The sequence below is a fragment of the Bison bison genome, unplaced genomic scaffold (assembly GCF_000754665.1).
Source record: "Bison bison bison isolate TAMUID 2011002044 unplaced genomic scaffold, Bison_UMD1.0 scf7180017864172, whole genome shotgun sequence".
In the NCBI taxonomy this organism is placed as follows: Eukaryota; Metazoa; Chordata; class Mammalia; order Artiodactyla; family Bovidae; genus Bison; species Bison bison.
Window position 1 is genome coordinate 3,684,663 of NW_011494744.1, and position 20,644 is coordinate 3,705,306.

General features: G+C 38.9%; 1 protein-coding gene across 1 annotated transcript in view; it reads right to left on the reverse strand.

Annotated features, from left to right (window-relative positions):
- Window positions 1–401: 401 nt before the first annotated feature.
- RPP30 (ribonuclease P/MRP 30kDa subunit) overlaps window positions 402–20,644 on the reverse strand; it is a 28,077-nt gene continuing 7,834 nt past the window's right edge. Inside the window, exons 6-11 of the mRNA XM_010842211.1 lie at window positions 16,065–16,154; window positions 6,935–7,051; window positions 6,354–6,383; window positions 5,906–5,943; window positions 5,463–5,542; window positions 402–944 (exon numbers count right to left, since the gene is read on the reverse strand). Of these exons, the coding sequence (XP_010840513.1) occupies window positions 835–944; window positions 5,463–5,542; window positions 5,906–5,943; window positions 6,354–6,383; window positions 6,935–7,051; window positions 16,065–16,154 (465 nt within the window). The 3' untranslated portion in view covers window positions 402–834. The remainder of the gene's footprint in view (window positions 945–5,462; window positions 5,543–5,905; window positions 5,944–6,353; window positions 6,384–6,934; window positions 7,052–16,064; window positions 16,155–20,644) is intronic.

Consider the following 20,644-nt stretch of genomic DNA (forward strand, 5'->3'; position numbering starts at 1 on the left):
ACCCCCAAATAAATTCACAGGTTGAGTTTGGTGTAAAGCCTTCTCCAATTTTCTTAGTATCAATATAGCATAAATGCACATACTTGTAAAAAAGGCTGCTTCTATTTAACATAGTGATCCCACTATTAAAACAAATTATTTACAAATTTGGTTGAGTCTAGTACTTGAGATTTTCACTATAGTTTTATAAAAATCAGTATTAGGTTTTCAGGGGCTTCCAACTCAGAGGAATCCTATTTTAAGGACATCATGGAGGTAAGAAGCAGCAAAGGAAGAGGCCAAGTGTGATTTTATGTGCACTTTCCCTCTCCTCCACAAATTTTATAGCAATTGCTCTTAGAAAGGACTTGGACTTCATGAACATAATGAGAGAGGCTTAAAAGAAAAGATCAACTAAAAAGTCAATCCTTTAGCAAAGTTTTAATAGTCCTCAAAATAATCACTTTTTGAGCAGTAAAACTAAAAAATAGTAAGTCATATATACCAAGTGAAGCTGAAAAGCATGAACTTCAAAATGAACAAGAAAGATTTTTAGAGTCTCTTGTATTGAAAGATCGTACGTATACCTGCCATTTATCACTTAATGCAAAGGATAAACAAACTTGTCTTTGTTTTTCTCCTAAAATATATTTAAATTAATGTACGGGGACAGTCTTTTTTTTCTAATGTTTTACTAGGTTTTGTTATTTTAATGGCTTGAATATAAGATTGCTTTTATAGACTAGTGACATCTGGCTCCAAGTGAAAACAGTGAATCATACGGGGGTTCCGTTTCTGTTCAGAGTGGCTGATGGACTCTGAAAGGGGAGTGTTGACTGAGATGGACGGTTCTTTTCAGCTCTCACACTTGGCTTTTTTGCAGGCTGGAAGAGAATCATCATCTGCTTCTGATGTCCGAGGTTTCTTCACCGTGGAAATAATTCCAAAAGCAGTTTTTCTAGTTTCTATAAATCAAACAGGGAAACCAAAGTGCTTAAAGTTAAGATATGATTTAAAGAGGTGGTATAACAAGCATCCCCATGTTCAGTTCAGTTCAGTCACTCAGTCGTGTCCGACTCTTTGCAACCCCATGAACTGCAGCATGCCAGGCCTCCCTGCCCATCACCAACTCCTGGAGTTTACCCAAATTCATGTCCGTCAAGTCGGTGATGTCATCCAGCCATCTCATCCTCTGTCATCCCCTTCTCCTCCTGCCCCATCCCTCCCAGCATCAGAGTCTTTTCCAATGAGTCAACTCTTCCTATGAGGTGGCCAAAGTACTGGAGTTTCAGCTTTAGCATCATTCCTTCCGAAGAAATCCCCATGTCACTTACAGCATGAGTAAATGATAAACCTGTATGAACTGCTGTGAGTGCTGATGCCATTTACTGCGATCACCTTTACCTGCCCCTAGCTTATACAAATATCAGTATATTATTAACATCTAGTTCATTCCAAAGGGACTACCCTCAAGGGTAAAATTACAGGGCAAGTTATCTCCAACGGTCTGTCTCTAATGGCATCTCATGTAGCCAGAAACCAAGTTTCAGAGGTTGGGGCAGCACATGCGTAAAGTGTGGTAGAGATGGATGAGCCAGGACAGCAAGTACAACAGTCAGCCGTCCTGATCCATGGTGGTGTGTGTGCTCACTTCATTTTATGGTACAGACCATTCACTATCTGTGTCCCTCACTAGATCATGAGTGTCTGTCTGAAGAATCCATCATATTATATGGCCAACGTACAGCAATGCCTGGTTATTTAACAAATGTTTAAGAAATACTTGTTGAGTGAATAAAGAATAATACACATGGTTATTGATCTCTTTTGTGTTGTTGACAATGGACAAAGAAGAATGGAAATTATTAGATGTTTAGGTCAGGCTGGCAGCAGAGTTCAACTTCAGTCTAGCTAACTTCTGCTAAAAATGTACTAAGGGGCCAGGCACTGTGTTATCTACAGAGGATTCTGAGAAGCCTAAACAGTGCTTCTTTCTACCCATACTGACAGCACATCAGGGGCAAATATAATAGTATAGTAGGAATGGAGACCCCACAAGAAGTAACCCTGCCTGGAGGAATCAGGACGGTATCACAAAAGAAACAACACTATCATAAAAGAAGGAAAAGAAAAAGGAAAGTTTTCCTTTGCAAAGATATGGAGAGAGAGATAAGAAAATAATACGTAGGAGACAAGATGACTGGTGTAAAGGAGGAGTGTGAAAAAATCAGGGGAAACAAGGCTGGAGGGGTCGTTTGTGAAAGGTCACAGTGCCACGAAGAGATTTAAACTTAGTCCTTAGGAAATGGGGAAGGATGAGGGAGGAAGCAAGACCTTTTGGTGACAAGAGATAAAATCAAAGGGACTTGATAAACACAAATTTAATTAAGACATTTCATGTAATAGAAAGTAAAGTCATTTCTAAAAAGTTAAATATTACCTTCTCACTTATCAAGATTAATTTACTAAGTCTACTAAATTTCTGTCAGTTATTTAAAAGCATTTTAATTTATAACAGGGACAAAACTTCTCTCAAGGTCATTACAACACCAACATAATGAGAGAACCTCAAAACAAACAGAAATTGCCTTAAATTTGCATTTCACCAAGAAAAATGTTACAGATGTCTATTTTATCACTATGATTATGAGTAATAGTCTAAAAATCAGCAGAATAAATATAAAAATTAAATTGTGAAAAGCAATTAACAAAAATGTCTGTAACAAAAAGGATTAGTTTCAAAATTATTTTAGTTCTATGTCAGAAATATTTTTTTTAATCACATGAACATTTACTTCTTAATCTAAGCCAACAAGATTATAAATCACTGAAAAACAAGATTTTTATATAGTTACTAAAGTAACTCTTTTAGACCCTAAACCTCTTTTCTCTGTCTTGACCTTAAAATTGCTATTCACTGGCTGCTAGAAGCCCACAGGACTCATCTAACTTTGATTCTTTATAGCAAGCCTTCCAATGTGGAGAAGGCTTTCAACTCTTCTGTTTTCTAGGTATCTACTCCTGCACTGTTTTCAACAATTGCTCTCATGATAGGGTTTTCACACCCTCTAAGAATTAACCATCTTTTGGTAGTGCTTCTGTGCAGTGGTGCCCTTAAATGTGGCACTCAGGATGACACAGGTGCCAGTTGGGTCTTACCAGTACAGAGGATGACAGTGAGGCTTTGAATCCTCTTGCCTTAGAATAGAGTAATTCTTTTCATGTAAACTTAGGCTGTCACTGTTTCCACTGTTTCCCACATCTATTTGCCATGAAGTGATGGGACCAGATTCCATGATCTTAGTTTTTTGAATGTTAAGTTTAAGCCAGCTTTTTCACTCTCTTCTTTCACTTTCATCAGGAAACAATGGAAGCAGTCAGAGACTATTTTCTTGGGCTCCAAAATCACTGCAGATGGTGACTGCAGCCATGAAATTAAAAAGACGCTTGGAAGAAAAGCTATGACAAACCTAGACAGCATATTAAAAAGCAGAGACATTACTCTGCAAACAAAGGTCTGTCTAGTCAAAGCTATGGTTTTCCAGTAGTCATGTATGGATGTGAGAGTTGCACCATAAAGAGTGCTGAATACTGGAGAATTGATGCTTTTGAACTGTGGTGTTGGAGAGGACTCTTGAGAGTCCCTTGGACAGCAAGGATATCAAACCAGTCAATCCTAAAGGAAATTAGTCCTCAATACTCATTGGAAGGACTGATGCTGAAGCTGAAGCTCTAATACTCTGGCCACCTGATGCGAAGAACTGACTCATTTGAAAAGATCCTAATGCCGGGAAAGATTGAAGGCAGGAGGAGAAGGGGATGACAGAGGATGAGATGGTTGGATGGCATCACTGACTCAATGACATGAGTTTGAGTAAACTCCGGGAGTTGGTGACGGACAGGGAAGCCTGGCATGCTGCCGTCCATGGGGTCACAAAGAGTTGGACACAACTGAGTGACTGAACTGAACTGAACCTTAGGTTGAATTAATAATCCTAGTATCCCACCACACGACTGTCTCATTGATCCCAATGTCAACTAAAACCACGGGAACTACAATTTATCCTATAGATGTGCTATTAATTCTACAGGGACAGAGAGCATAAACTAGGACTGTCAGGGGCACAACTAGAATGACTGGGAATGCTATTAGAGTCCACAAGACTTCTTTTAGTTTAGCTTCCATAAAAACCTAGCTTTAGATATAGCTTATGTTGAATAGCTGAGGTTCTTGAGGTCAAGAGTAGATCTTCATATTTTTCCCTATTAAATTTTTAAAATTAGTTTCCCTTCTTTGTCTTAGTCTGTTTTAGACCACTAATTGTTACCCAAAATCTTGATGATACTTAAACGTTCCCTTAAGATAGACAAAAATAATGGCAGAACCACCAGTTTGAACTATTTCCTAATTTCAGAAAATCTTGATAAAAGTTCTAATGTGGTCATTCCCAGAGCTTATATGATGGGACTAGGTTATGTATATAATAAAAGAATCTCAAACTAAAAATGTTGAAAACAAAAGCAAAATCCTCTAATTTGTGGTAAGTCAATACAGCAACCAGTTCTGCCAAGCAGAAATCAGATCATTAAAATCCAGACATAGTATACAAGCCCTCAATAACTTAACTACTCTTTTAATCTAGTCTTAACTACTCTTAAATAACCTAGTCTTTATGTATCAACCAATTCTGAAGCTTAACACGCATGTGGATAGTATCAAGTAGACTGCTTCCCGACCGTTACCACTACTACTAAAATTTACAAAGAGAATGCAGATAAAAACAGCAGATCAAAAGTATACACTTTTTTTCCTTTTAAAAAGCCTCTTTTTCATTCTCCAAAGTCCTGGCATATCAAACACTTCTAGTTCAACTTTTATCATCTGATGAATAAGAAATTCAGTGCCTTCAAGTAGCAGAATTAGGGTAAGGAGGTAGATATATGTAAATGAAATGTGAGTTAAAAAAAAAAAAACGTGAAGTCTATGCATACTTGAACATGGAAACAAAAAATGAGAAAAGAACCACAAGATGTAATAAATGTGCAACGTTGTGATCTGAGTTTGCTAGCTAGATCTTTAAAAATGTATTCGGTGCTTTTGTGTTCCTCATCAATGGCTTAACATGTATTTTTCACTTTTCACTTCTCTCAATCAGTGATTTTCAGCAGGGAAAGCATGTCCCTCTGGAGAAGAAAGGGCAATTAGAGGCCTATCAAAATGTAGGCAGGGATACATATGTAGAGCTTGAAAGAACGCATTCAACACTCAAGGCAAAGTGTATTCATTCCACACACTACAGAACATAAAGCCTGAAGTGAAGGGCAAGAAAAGCAATGATGCACATGGCTAGTGGGTTCAGAAAAGATGATTTTAAAGGAACTCTGAGGGGCAGGATAATAAAAGTTGATATGGCTCAACTGTTTGACAGAAATGACTGGCTCTTAACATGACCACTCTGATTCTGTTGGAAAAACGTGCTCACCTCCATGCAGAAGCACTGCCCGGCAGTTGGTGGACACTGCGGCCTTCGCATCACTTTCAGACAGCCCAAACAGCAACCCTCTGGGGGTCGTTAAAGATTTCAGCCCAGAGTCAGCCGAGGACACCAGACCAACAGAAACATAACCAACAATGCCAGCTGCCCTGGCACTGAGAGAGACACTTTAATTTTACAGTTCTTAGCCTAAATGGAAAAAGCGTTTGAGAAAAGACTCATTTAACTCTAAACTTTTACTCTTCCCCCCTTTTCTACTTCACCCTTCATCCAGAAAACAAAAGGATAAAGCACTTTAAGCCTGATGTAATTTGTTTTTGAAATTCTTAGTTGATAGACTTATAGTTTTAAAACTCTTGTTAAAGTTTAATATACTAAATTCAAATTTCCTAAAAGAAAATTGCAATGACTTCTTATTCAGAAAAGGATACAAGTTTGCCACATCGTATGGGCCTCTTATTTCTAAAGGCTAAAATAAAATGAACAAAAAATAGATATGAGAAAAGTTATTCATAACATTTCAATGACTTCATCTGCAGTAAATAGGATGCTTAAGTATCTAAAAATAAGGAAGTCAACTGCATAAATTTAAGTCGTTATAATTTTGATGGGTTTCTTACATTTTTGAAAATATAAAAGATCCTTGAAAAGCATTTTACAACAATATGAAGGAAAGACTATTTATATAAACAAAATTTGAAGCCCCAAAAGAATGGGGATAAATAGGGATAAAATTGCTCTTCAGCAATTACAATGAGCAAATGAAGTTAAAAATGAAAACACAACCTTTCATTACATTACTATTTTAATTTCTACCCTAGAAACCTTTTAGTTTTAAAACTTGAAAAGTGAAAACAAAGTACTTAATGCCAGACTTACCCTTTCTGCAGCACTAGATATAATTACATTCTACAAAACAGAAAGTAATCAACATTAATCTTAGATAAATGTGGGAAAAAACTGAAGAGTCTTACAATACAAATAACCAGCAATCAAATTTTTAACATAAACACCAACTTCTTCTTAAGATAAGGTACATAATTAAAGTGATGGATGAAAGACCTCATGTCAAACTAAAAGCAGCCTAAAATAAGAAACAGAACAGGCCTTCCCAACAGATCCTAGGAAAGATGAATCAGTTTAAAAAACTAGTTGAAAAGGGCATGTAACCTTAATTCAACTCAATGATGACAAATAATTGCTCTCCAGACTATTCTTTCACAGGAGGTAAATGGCCAATTCTTTCCTGAAAGATAAAGACTTTCAACACATCTTCCCCACTTCGTGTTATTTTTCCCTAGAGCATTTTTCTTTCTCTGAAGACCTGCAGAGCCTGTCGAAATGGTAGAATTTGTTCTTGGGCCTTGAGAACTTTTTGCTCTAAGGATCAGCTGGATAACCCCAGTATATTAATAATAAACATCCAGATTTGAAACCACCCTAAAATTATGGAACCATACCTTTCCTTTGCAGACCTGCATCAAATTGAGGGCATTGGAAATTGTGTACCTTCTCATCGTAGAGTCTTTGATAGCAGGGCTATAGAGAAGTTCAAAGCCCACTCCTCGGTCAATTGCCTTCATAGGAAACGAAGAAGAGAAAACTGTTAAGGCTAACACACACTGTCTTACTTTATTTTCACTGAACTTCCCTCTCACCTCCTTCCTCACCCTGTCCCTCCTAGCCTAACTCCTGCATGTCCAGGTATAGCTTTGAAAAAAGGCATATTTGTGCCCAGATGGCACCATCCATGGGAGAAAAAAAGACCTTTGGCTCTATTTGTTCAACAGAGTTTATCTGAGCTGTGGGGAAGCTGACTTTATATAAAGAGCCGAGGAGAGCAACGTCCCAGTGCTGTGGCAGAAGGGCTACTACTCCATGAACGATCAAAAGGAAATCGGAGACGTGTTCCCTACATGCAGGGTAGACTGTCTGCAAATGTAGTAAACCAACCAAGTTGATCCAAGAATGAAGAACTCAAAAACACCCTAAGAACAGGAGTAGAAGGCGTCTAGGGTAAGTGATTTAGTGTGAATATGCTGAAGGAAGAAACACAAACAGCCAAGAAGTGCTATGTGCCAGGCACTGTGCTGAGAGAGTCTTATGTATTTATTCAACACCCACAATGCCTAGAAAGCACTATGGCAGAGACAGCTAACTGTCCCGCTCTGATCTCCCCATTTTCTTTATTAATGGAGTCAGTATATTAAGCGGGGCTCATGAATGCCCAGCAAAAACAAGGAAAGCAGCCTGCATCCCTGACAATATTGCCCAGCTTGCAAGCTTGGCCTTCTACATGAGAAAAAGAAACTTTCTTGTTTAAGGTGTTCTTAATAGGGTGGAATCCACAGGTAACACCTTATTTAAAAATTTTAGATAGATGAAATACAGACTCATTACCTGAGCTCCTGCTTATAAGATGATTTTAATGCGAACTGCCTTAAGCTGATCAACTGATTGTTCAGCCTAGAAGAGGTGGCAATGGGACTAAATCCACCACTACACTATTCTGCTTCCCTGAAGAGTGATTTGCATCTTCATCCATTTACAAGAGAGGGGTTTCAAGCCAGCTGTGCAAGGGAATGGTGAGCAAAAGCTTACATGGTTCTTCTCTTCTAAAAACTTCCAGTTGAGTGGGGGAGACCATCAAATAATTACACAAAAATTAAAAACTTCCACTGTGCTAAGTGGAGAAGCAATGGCACCCCACTCAAAGTACTCTTGCCTGGAAAATCCCATGGATGGAGGAGCCTGGTAGGCTGCGGTCCATGGGGTCGCTAAGAGTTGGACACGACTGAGCGACTTCCCTTTCACTTTTCACTTTCATGCCTTGGAGAAGGAAATGGCAACCCACTTTAGTGTTCTTGCCTGGAGCACCCCAGGGATGGGGAGCCTGGTGGGCTGCCGTCTCTGGGGTCGCACAGAGTTGGACACGACTGAAGTGACTTAGCAGCAGCAGCACTGTGCTAAGTAAAGTCAGGGAGAAGTCTAGGTGTAGGGGAGGAAGGACTTAAATCAGTTAAACAGCAGAAGAGTGAAGCACTTGCGAAGGCAGGCTGCGGGGAGGGGTATATGAAGAGGCTCTAGGGTTGGAGGGAGCGGTGGAGCATGTGGAGAAGGTCAAAGGCTGGGGAGGAGAGAATGAGGAGAGACCTGTGGTGGGAGTGGAGGCTAGAAGAGGATGGGAAGGGCCAGCAATGCCGGTCTTTAGAACAGAGACAAAATTAATCTTAGTAGCCACACAGAGCATCTACGGATTTTCTCATGGAGGTGATGACTGGAGTCACAATGGCTGCAGTGGTCTTTTGAAGGAACAAAGTAAGTAAAGCAGTCAAAGACCAGGAGGTAGATGGGCTGAGACCTGTCCAGCTAGGACGGCTGGAGGTCTATTCCTGAGTGTAAAAAGTAATGCAAAAAATCTGTCTTCTGAAAACAGACTTCTTCTCTTCCATCCCCTAATCTTCCCTTTCCTCTTCTTGCTGCCTTGAGGTGCCCAGATTTTATTTTAGCTTCCCTATATACCTGATCCTAGTTTAATTAGCATTTACACCCTGTCTTCCACACTGCAACCTCCCCCTCTCTCTTTTTCAGACAGCTTCTTCCTGCCCCCAATTCTTTGTCTTGTGTTGATTATATCTGGGAATGATGTCTGTTATGATATTCTTTGTGGCACAAAGATATACCACATTCTCCCTGTCTAGCTTGGACATTTGGAAGCTGGCATCATGATACTTCTCAGTAACACAGAGCTGTTCTTTTATATAAAAAGCATTTAATACATTAGTATTCTGAGGGAATAAATAGTAGCTTATGGAAAAGAGGTCATATGATAATGCTGTTCACTATGGATTATCCACCATAAAAGAAACCAGGGTTAACTTGGCAAATTGAAATTCACAGACAAACCAAATCATGTCTTTCAACCATATTCTCAACTATCCCCCTGGCTGTTTCTCTAACCAAAACTACTAATTAGCCAAAGAGGCTTACTTACATGTACTTCTTTTCCTCATCCCCCTAGCTGCTGAACTACAACACAGGTCGGTAAGATGCAGAAGAGGAGAAATAGAAGATGCAGGTGACACACAGAACTAGGTGACCAGGTCCCAAAGTATCCTTGCTTCTCCCCCACCTCCCGCCCCCCTGGGGACCAGAGCAAAATAAAAACAACTTTTTTGGGCGTGGAGAGGGTTAATGGACATAATTATCCACTTAATTATTTTTTAAGAAAAAAGTTCTGATTCTGATCTTAGTACATTAATCAAATTCACTTTTAAAATGGAAAGAAAACTCAGAAACTGAAGATAATGTGCTACTGAAGGCTGTGAACACTTCTTTCACAACACTTTATTTAAAAATTTTAGATAGATGAAATACAGACTCATTACCTGTGCTCCTGCTTCCAAGCCCATTTTAATGTAAATTGCCTTAAGCTCATCAACTGATTGTTCATAACAGCCTTGTCATAAGAAATGCCAGCGCGTGCTTGATTGGCTTTTGTTTGCATCTCTGACCAAAGGTTCTGGAATAAGCAGATATTTCTCTACTAATGAGAAGTAAGTCATAACGATGCTACAAACCAAGAGCAGGTGTGTGACATGTGAAGAGAGGTAGTGGTGGCACAATCCCAAGAACTAAAGCAAAGCTTAAGAGAAAGGAGAGAGAAAGAAAATAGGGGGCTGATTACTGGGACAATATACAGATTCCCTGTTTATTTCCTAAAAATTAGTTCCTTACTGAATTGCAAAGGAGGACACTCTTGGTGTATCATTCTTGAGACAGGTAACTCGTTCATACGATTCACTATCAAGTAACACAAGAAAGCAACAGAGAGTCTTAATTGTCTCTCTGCCCCTGTTTGCCCCACCCCCGTCTCCCATAATCACACTTATTCATTTCTTACGTCTTTTCCCAGAGTTTCTTCATACAAATATAAGCAAGTATGAACAACATCTGTTTTCCTTTTTTACCCCAAAGATAGCATACTACATTGCGGTTCTGACGTGAAGGGCTCCCCATGTCAGCTCCTACCTTCAGCACTGCTTTAGAGCTGCAGTACTCCACGGCAGAGGTAAGGCATGCTTAACCAAGCCTCTCATAGCTTTGAGTTGTTCCAGTACATCTGTAGAATAAATGCTAAGGTGGGATTGCTGGGTATTACAGGTTGAATTGTGTCTCTTATGAAGGTTATGTAGAGGTCCTAATACTCAGTATTTAGGATGTAACCTTATTTGGAAACAGGGTCACTATAGATGTAAATTAAAATGAAGTTTTACTGGAATAGGGCGGACTCCTATTCCAGTATGACTGGTGTCCTTACAAGATGATGACCACATGAAGACATAGAGACACGCGGTAAAGACAGGCAGAAATCAGAGCTATGCAGCTGCAGGCCAACGACCACCGAAGACTGCCAGCAAATCACAGAAAGCTAGGAAGAGACAAAGTAGGATCCCCCTACTGGTCTCAGAGGGAGCATAACCCCATGTCTTGATTTCAGACTTCCAGTCTCCAGAACTGTGAGTTGACGCATTTCTGTTAGTTTAAGCCACCCCATTTGTGGTACTTTGTTACGATAACCCCAAGCAACTAATACACTAGGTCAGAGGGTAAAGCATGCATAATTTTCATAGCTGTTGCCAAATTATCCCCTCCCTCATATGGACTGCTCCACTTACACAGTTAAAATCAAAGTATGAGAACCCTTGCTTTCCCACAGCCTTACAACCATGTATCATCAAACTTCTGGGTTTGTGCCAATCAGATAGGTGATTTTTGATGTGAATTTCTCTTAGCATGATGAATTTAAGCATCTTTTCATATGTTAACAGCCTATTTGTATTTCCTTTCCTGTGAAATGTCCTTTTCATATTCTTAATCCATTTTTTTGGATTGAACATCTCTCTTTTCTAAGCTTATCAACTTCTGCATGCATGCTTAGTGGCTCAGTCATGTCTGACTCTTTGTGACCCCATGGACTGTTGTCTGTCAGGCTCCTCTGTTCATGGGGATTTTCCAGGCAAGAATACTGGAGTGGGTTGCCATGCCCTTCTCCAGGGGATCTTTCCAACCCAGGGATTGAACCCAGGTATCCCGCATTGAAGGTGGATTTTTTTACCGTCTGAGCCACCAGGGAAGCCCTATCAACTTCTAGGAGCTCTTTATATATTAAAGAGACTAGCCATTTGTCTATGACATAAGTGAAACTATTTCCACCAGTCTGTCATTAGTCTTTTCACTCTGTTTCTGATGGGTGGTGGTGTTTTTTTTTTTTGCCACACAGACATTTTTTGATACTGCCAAGTTTGCTGGCACTGCTCCAAGCACTAGATCCATAAAGTACTTAACACATTTAGGTTCACAGTATGTGTGATGAAAAATAAAGTTTATAGAGCAGTCACACCCAACTCAAGGATATATGGAAAGATTCCTGGAACAACCTCATTGCTTCAGATACTATTTACTGGATTTCTTTCAGTGGGCACTAATTGGACCAAGAAGACAAATGGATTAGAGTTAGAGAAAATGCTGAAGGGAAAACTTCACAAAGAGAGCATGGAAATAGCTCAAAAAACTTTTAGTTGTTGTTCAATGGCAAAACACTGTTTAAAAAAAAATCAAAATGAAGGTGAAGATAGGTGTTGCTTAAAGAAAATTCTTCTCAAAACCTGAATTCATAAAGATATTTTAAAATATGAAATTACTCTGTGCTTAACAAAGAGCTCTGCTGTAATTTTAAATAACATTTCTCAAGAGGAAAATGACAGCAGATTTAGAATCAAAGCTTGAGTACAAATCCCAAGTTAACCTTTGAGAGAGATGTGTACCTGTTGTGAGATGCAAGCTACCTGAGTCTCAATTACATCACCTGCATAATGGAGAGAATTCACATCTACCCCACCTTAAAGCTGTGGGCTGAGAGCAAGTGTGAGAGAGCTTAAACCTTAAAATGCTATTAGAGGTCATTTGGTTATCCAAGAAAAGGAGCTGAATTCAACTTTCTTGAAACCCAACTATAATACGATAAAATGATTCTATTACAAGTTACTTAGACTTTCGAGGAGGTTTGTAGGAGATTCTAGAGGGAATTAACATAACTGAAATTATGGTGCCGTAAGCATGTGGTGAAGATACCAAGAGGGATGAAAGCTGCTAAAAATTATATATAAGGAATGCTTTGGTATGTCTTAGCTCCTGGGCCCTGCTTCATAATTGCAACCTTCTTTTACTTCTTAAAGCTGTATTGAGGGATGATTGAAAAATATAATGTATATATTTAAAGTATATAATGTGGTCATTTGATATACAAATACTCTACATCAGGGGTGCCCAGGCCACGGACCAGCAGCAGTACATGGCCTCTTAGGACCCCAGTCACACAGCAGGAGATGAGCGGCAGGCCAAAGTGAAAACATCTATCCCCTCCCCAAGCCCCGAGTCCATGGAAAAACTGTCTTCCAAGAAAACAGTTCTTGGTGCCAAAAAGGCTGGGGACCATTGCTCTACAATGTAGAATGATTACCAAGATCAAGATAATTAACACAACCATCACCTGATATAGTTAACATTTTTTTCTCCTGTGGTGAGACTGCTTAGGATCTTCTCTCAACTACTTTTAAGTTACAATACTGACTATTACCTACGGTCGCCCATGCTGTATATTAGAGCCTCGGAACTAGTTCTTTTTCTAAGTGAAAATCTGTACCCTTTGACCTAAAATCCCAACTTTTTGAGCTGATAATTCTCACATGCCTTACGGCCAGGAGGTCAAGACTAATGAATTAAGTATCTTACTGCTCATTTTTTTTTTTTCACCACTCCATCCAAACTAAGATCTGTACCCAATACTGTGATCCTTATAAACCAAGCCAACAACTTATCATGGTCAAAGACAAATTCATTCTAAGGGCCAAAAGAGCATGCAAGGACCAAGACTTCAGACTAAATTGTTCCCCACGTTCACTACATCTTCTATATTTTCATGGGGAATGTATTTCCATACTTTAAGGATACAGTTCCAAATCCATAATAGGTATAATTATCAGGTATAAATAATATACACACATCTATACAACTACTCTTTACCCTGTACAACAAACTCAGTAACTTTTATTGTATCAATATGCTTCTAGCTTTTAAATTTAGTTAATTTAACTTTTAATTCCAGTTTCTCTTAAATGAAAAAGAGGTGAATGAAATTAACAGGGACTCTTCTGCTTCCTGACCAATTCACACCGCAGCCTACTTATACACTAGACAAAGACTAAAAATAAGGCTGCACAGCCTTCCCTCCACTCCATCATCTAGTTTTTATTAAACAACATATGTAAAATGTTCACACCAGATTTTAAAAAAAGCAGACAGTGTGTTAAATACTGCATATCCGTCTCACTTGTCAAATTTTTACTTTTCAGAATTCTTACATTGAAAAATGTGGGAATGTGGCCAAAAATACCCATCAAAAAATAGTACCTTCCTGACCTTACAGATGGAACTGGAAGGTGGGCTGTCCTGGGGCGTCTCCTCCTCATGCCCCAGTGCCCGACTCCTCTCACTGTGGAGGCTGCCTGCTGAGCCCTGACAACAGCTAAGGGTTAATGGATTGCAGGATTTGCTTGTGTTCCCTAAGTTGCACCTTGACAATATGAAACTAGATGTATACTCATTCAACTGAAAATTTTAGGGAGGACTCATTAAAGAGAAGGTATTGGGGTAATTAAGAAAAGACCATGACACGATTGGTGCTTCCTAGAAGCTTACAATCTGGGTTGAACAGTAGGGCAGGTTCATAAGAAACCAACAGACATCCCCAAAGCTGCCACTGGGTAGCTTAGCATTGTTGTGGGATGAGAGGAATTAAGTGCTGTGAACTGCTGTCCATTCCACGGACTTGGCCTTAGCATCACATGTCACTGTCTCCTCCCAACCAAGAACACAGTATTGTATGTGGGTTTACTCAGGCAAAGTCATCTAAAAAATGGCCTTCCTTGTTCATCAGGGTAAAGAGAACAGTAAAGAAGTTGAAAGTTTAAGAGCAACTTATGGGAAATGCCATTTACATGTAAACTGGAATGGCAAACTGGAGCTGGTAAGAAGCCTTGGCAAACTTCTGGAGACAAAGCCTGCTCCGCAGGGGAGGACCAACACGTGAGGCCAGTAGGACTGTCACCACCTCAGGTACTCTGTTAGTCTGAGCTTTCAACATGGTAGCTAGGGCACATCGGAGGTCTCACCCAATGGAAATCAACCTGGTCTGTCCCAACCCTGGGTCTGAAGAGCTGTACAGCTTCTCCTTGCCTTCATTTCACCATGTTTGACAAGTGAGCTGTTAAAACAACATAGATTTCCAATTCTAAAATGTGATGATTTAGGGCCTTTTTTTAAAAGTGTTTACTCATTTATCTATAAGTACTGGCAAGAACGTGGGGAAACAATGATTTGAGCGTGTTGTTATACATATGTTCAGTATATTCTCATTATTAATCAGCAAAGAGCTGTTTAATAGTTTTTCCTTTAAATATATAACTCTAAAATTTTGAATACTTTTCAAAATATTACTCTTGAATGCTTTACAGTAGCATACATTCAGGGGTAGAACATAAGCCATCTTAAACTTTTTCCACACCGGATTCAATTTTTCCATACCATACAGATCAATTTTCTCCTCTTTACCGTCTCTGCCTATTCTCAGCATCAAGCCAGCTCCTTAGCAGCAGAGAGGGAAACAAAAGATTCTCCAGAGACAAATGAATAGGGGAGTTACCTATCCTGAAAAAAACCCATAAATTTTTAATTTTCCAATTCTGACAGGGTTGGGTATGTAATCTAGACTGTTAAACCTTTTTTTTCTCCTTCAACAGCACTTTTTGAGAATGGGAAACAGCTTCAGAAGACTCTGTTCTAAAATAGCATCCTGACTCTTCCCAGGATCCGGTTGCCAATGCAAATAGTTGACAGCTGTGCCAACCTTATAGCTCCCAATGTGAAGCAATCTCACTTTCATGATAGAATAAGACTTATAAAAAGGTGTGACAGATGGAAGATAACGAGTAGAAGAAAATGAGAAAGTATGTAGAAAGGTAACGAGAAAGATTCTATAGAAGGAGTACAACGCGGGGTCACCTTCTTTGGTCATTACAAAGCAACGCTGGCTCTTTGTGTGAGCCGGCACACCTCGGTGCAGATTTTAACTGGGCACAGACTACGCCTGCTGTGCTTTCCATTGCCTGCCACCCCACTCCCCTTTCCAGTTTGCTGCTGCCATGAGAACCCTATTTTTTCCCTCCTCCTTTCTTGGCTTCTCTGTCTCCTTAATATGCAACATGCAGACTGTAAGTGTCCATTATTATTAGCTATCCGCTTAGAAAATTTCCTGAGGCCTTTCAAACACACCTTGGTAATTTACTAGTTATTTTTTATATTAAGCTTTCTTTCAGCCTTTAGTCAGCTTGCACAATAAAATCCTTTAAATTGTCTATTTATTACCAGCCTTTGATTTTTCCCCTCTAAAAACACGGTTTCCTCTGCCCCTTTCCCAGCATGTTAACGCACATCTAGAGATTCACATAGAGAACAAAGTGTGACACTTACCACATTAATAGGGGGTCTTTTGAAGTAAAATGGTAGCTTCTCTGTCACAGTTATGCAGACTAAATCCACATCTAAATGTGTACAAGCAACCTGTCAAGGAGAAGACACACGTAAAACCAAAAGCAAAACTGGCACATGTTAAGAGTGTGGTAGGGTCAAACATGCTATAAAGAAATGCCAATAGCTATGGCTCACTCAATGGACACCGTAGGGTTCTGTGTTCAATGCATCCGTCCGGTTGCAAAACCAATGGTTAGCCATTCACATTTGGTTTGAACGGTTTAGCTGCAATCCAGCTAAAGTAGGGTGGTATGTCTACAGAACATCTCAACAGACATGGTCCAGAGACCCTCTAATCCACGGTCAGCTACACAAGGAGAGGTTGCTAAGAGAGGCTCAATTTCTGGAAGGTTACTTCAGATTGTTCCAGAAAAAGGAAACGGTTCTGATATCCAAAAAAAAAGCAAAGCTAAAAGGAACGTATGCATGGTCCACTTTCTCCAGAAATTCTTTATTTTTGTGCCAGCAATTGTCCCACATCTATGGGTCCAATCAGTCTACTGAGTGGTCAAAGAAACACGTGGCACTACCAACAGCATTTTGTTCAAATGTTGATAGAAACGAAGCATCTCCACAAATGGTCAAAGGAGAACTGTTGTAAATCAAATGATTCTGAATGCATTTTTTTAAACTGTTAATTTCTCTCCTTTCTTCTCATTTTTGCTATTACTTGTTGACACTCTGCATTTACTTCCAAAAGAGATCTGAAACTGCTTATAAAAAAATACATGCAAGACAAAAATAAACGGATAAGGAAACGAGGATAAAAGGAAGAACAGGGAAGGAAAATAAAGCTTAGGAGTGGTTACTAGCTTAAAAGTGCAGGCTAGAAGCTGCACATCCGGCTCTCATTTTGCTATTATTTGATTTATAGAGAGAAAAGAATTGGCTCTTCCCTACCATGACAAAAAATAAGCCTCACTATCAATGCCCGTATAGTCAGGCTTGATGAACAAATTCCAGCTGCCAGGGTGGCTGTGCTGGCAATCTAACATCAGTGGCAATGACCAAGAGAAACGGGTCGAGAGGGTGACAATGCCCTGCAGGGTAGGCTTGACCTTTAGCGATGACAGGACAGGCACATCTTATACTTTTTCTTCAGAATCCCTGCTCCTCTCATTGCTACCCCCACCTCAGGGTTCCAGGAAGCAGGAAGTGATCCGAGGCTGCCTGGCTTTAAGATAGTCTCAGTAACTTAGTAAGCCTGGGAAGTAATGCTGCTCTGGCAGACACTCGGCTCATAAAGGACCTGTCCCATCCCAACTGCTACAGCTGTCTAACTCCTAAAAGTCATTGAAAATTTGCTAAGAATGGATGTGAAAAGCTCTGAATAGCAGGTAAAACTAAAACAAATTCAGCTTCTGTTTGCCATTTTTACACTATCAGACTGGCAAAGATCATAAAGTTTAGTAATATACAGGTGACACAAGAACAAACAAACGGACTCACAGGGTTTTCAGAATCAGTCTCAAAAAGCATTTCGGCAACAGGTATCAAGATTTTACATGCACACATCAGCATATTTCACCTATAGGAAGGTATCCTACAGAGACCAGAAGTACCTATAGGAATGTATCCTATAGAGACCGGAAGTCTGTTCTATAGCTTTATACCCTATAAATGCTTCAGGATATTAGTGAAAGAACATTTGCTGCAGTATCAATCACATAAGGTTAGACACGAGTAAACATTCCTCAATTTTACTTAAACAAACAGGGTTGCTTTACACAATAGAACACGCTGACTCCTTCTATGCAGCGAGGCACCTCTCAAATGGATATTATGGAACTACTGGCAGGTGAACAAAGCAAGGTGTCAGGAAGGAAGGCAGGAAAGGGAGAGGGGAATGAAGGAGGACTGGGTGAAAATACTCCTGAAAAGGAACCCAAGACCTTCTGACTGTGGTTGCCTCTGAAGAAAAGGGACAAGGCGTTTTAAGGAGGAGGATGGTGTACTTTTCAGCGTACACCTCTTTGCACTCTTTGAATTTATTATTACAAGCACAAATTATTTTTCATTTCAAAAAGCTGATTCATTTCTTAAAAGCCTGTAAAACATTCTTCCCCAGCGTAAAGCTAAATTAGGTTACTTGATTATGTATTGCTCTTTTTTCCCCAGGGTTAATTTAAAGAAAATCCCCTGTGTTGGTTTAAATACATGCATTATAATAAATCTTCAGTTACAAAGGGCAGCTCTACTTGGCACCTTAGACTTAAAATGTCTCAAACCGAGTTCTTTTGTTATTTAGCTATTAATCCAAATGTTCAACTGATACACTTAGGTAACTATAAAATAAGAGCTAATGTTTAATGTTCACATTATAATGAAATACTTTCTAAATCATTAAAAATGATTACATTATGTCCAAATACTTGTGATTAAGAATTTGATTACAGTGGTTTTGGCAGGTTGTATATGAATTCGTATCAACTGTTCTTAATCTTCCTCTGGGCAAAGACTCTTATGAGGATTTAAGGAAGGTATTCCCCAAATGGTACATACACACATACCCTTATCTTTGATTTTATGGAACAAGGAGAGTAAGAGGGAGAAGGTTCAGTCTCCCCCAAATCCTTCATGGATGTCAGATTGGTACATCCTGGTGTTTTATGCAAGGAAGAGCCAGGCTTGCCAGTGAAAAGAGATGCCCATAAATGGATCCTCCCAACCTTTTTTTTTAATTTTTTTTTCCTCCCAACCTTTAAACCCATGTTTTAAAAAAAAAAAAAAATCCTCCCCTCAAGAATTTGCTTAAAATGGAGATTACCAGGCCCTACTCCCAGCAATCAATTCAGTAAGGAGAGTCTAATCACCTGCATTTCAACAAATTTTCATGGCAAATCTGAGCCAGTGCAGCCAGACCACACCTTAAAAGGAGCCTGGAAAGATCCGCCCTTTCAGTAGCCCCAGGTGTTAGTACAAAAATGCTCTGCAAAGGGTAGGGGATGGATTTTGGGAGCAGGAAGAAAAGAGAACTTCAATTTTCACTTATTTTTAATTCCTTCTCTTAAAATATTTTGTTCAGTGTGTGTATATTATTTCATAAAGCACACTGATATAATGGAGCATGCAAATAATTTAAAAGAAAATAAATATACCCATCAAATAATTTAAAAGAAAATAAACACATATATTGGGGATGTAGGACCAGTATTTTTTCAAACTGATATAGTACACACTCAAAGTAGATTGGAGGCCGCTGGACTAAACAGGTTGAATTCTCCTCACCCTGTCCAGTCCTAAATGGGAAAAATAATGGGAAAGAATATGAAGAAAAATATGTGTAATTGAATCATTATGCCTCACAACAGAAATTAACACAACAATCAATTATACTTCAATAAAATTTTTTAAAAATTCCTAAATGGCAATAACTAACTCAGAAGCTCCTGAAACTTCTATATAACTCTCTCTGCCACATTCCACAGCCACCCCCATCCCAAGAAGCCCTGGCCAATGGACTCAGCTTACAACCTTTCATCTTTGCCTTATCCCCTGGGGTAACTATAGAGAAAAAGGATTTATCTATGAGATATCTTTCAGATACTCTGAGTGGAAACTAGTATGTTAATTCCCATGGAAACAACGCTATTTAAGGTGGTTAGATTTCATACTACTAATTGCTAACATGTGTTTAGGAATACTTTTACGATTCATTTTTGAGACCTTAGTTTTAGAATATCCTATCTACAGAGACACTTGCCTACATTCTGAATAATCAACTTATCAAACAAAATCACTTAACAGAACATAACCTGTTAAGCAACAAATTGCTTGCATTTGATCCAATTTCAAGCTTTATATTATTATAAGAAAAATCTTTTTAAATGGATTTTCTATAGAAAACAAGGAGTGCCAACTTCAACTGAATCTTAAAGAATGGGTAAGATATGGAAAAATGTTCTGATTTTAAAAACTTTTTTCTACAGTCAATGCCAAACAAATACTCTGCCAATTATTTATAGCTTTTATCCATCTTCCAGAATATTTCTGACTCTTCCACCCACTATCATGAATTATGTGTTCATATTTCTGACCTAAAATTTGAGAATAATCTGAGGAAAACAGTAAGATAAATTCACTGTATCAAATTATAATGCATTCTAACACCATAGTCCTAGTTCTATGACATGTTACCTGAGGTTTAGAGCAAATCATTTAGCCTGAGCTTCAATTTTCTCTTCTACAAAATGGCAATAATAATAAGCATTCATCCCAATTACCCCTGGGCTGTTTTCTCTAATCAAATAAATGGCTATGGAAATGTAGGATGTATGCTCTTCAAAATCAATTCAAAACACAAGAGTACAATAAAAAATTAGGTATACTATCAACTTTTAATCTACATTATAACCGAGTTGTTAATATTTAATAAAAAACTAAGTAGCTGCTTAACAAATCTGGACATATTCATGTTTCTCTTAAGGGTTTCCATACTGAATCAGAATCCCATGTGGAACTTAAAAAAAACAGATACCCAAGCTCAACCCCAAAACCTGCCTAATCAGAATCTCCCATGG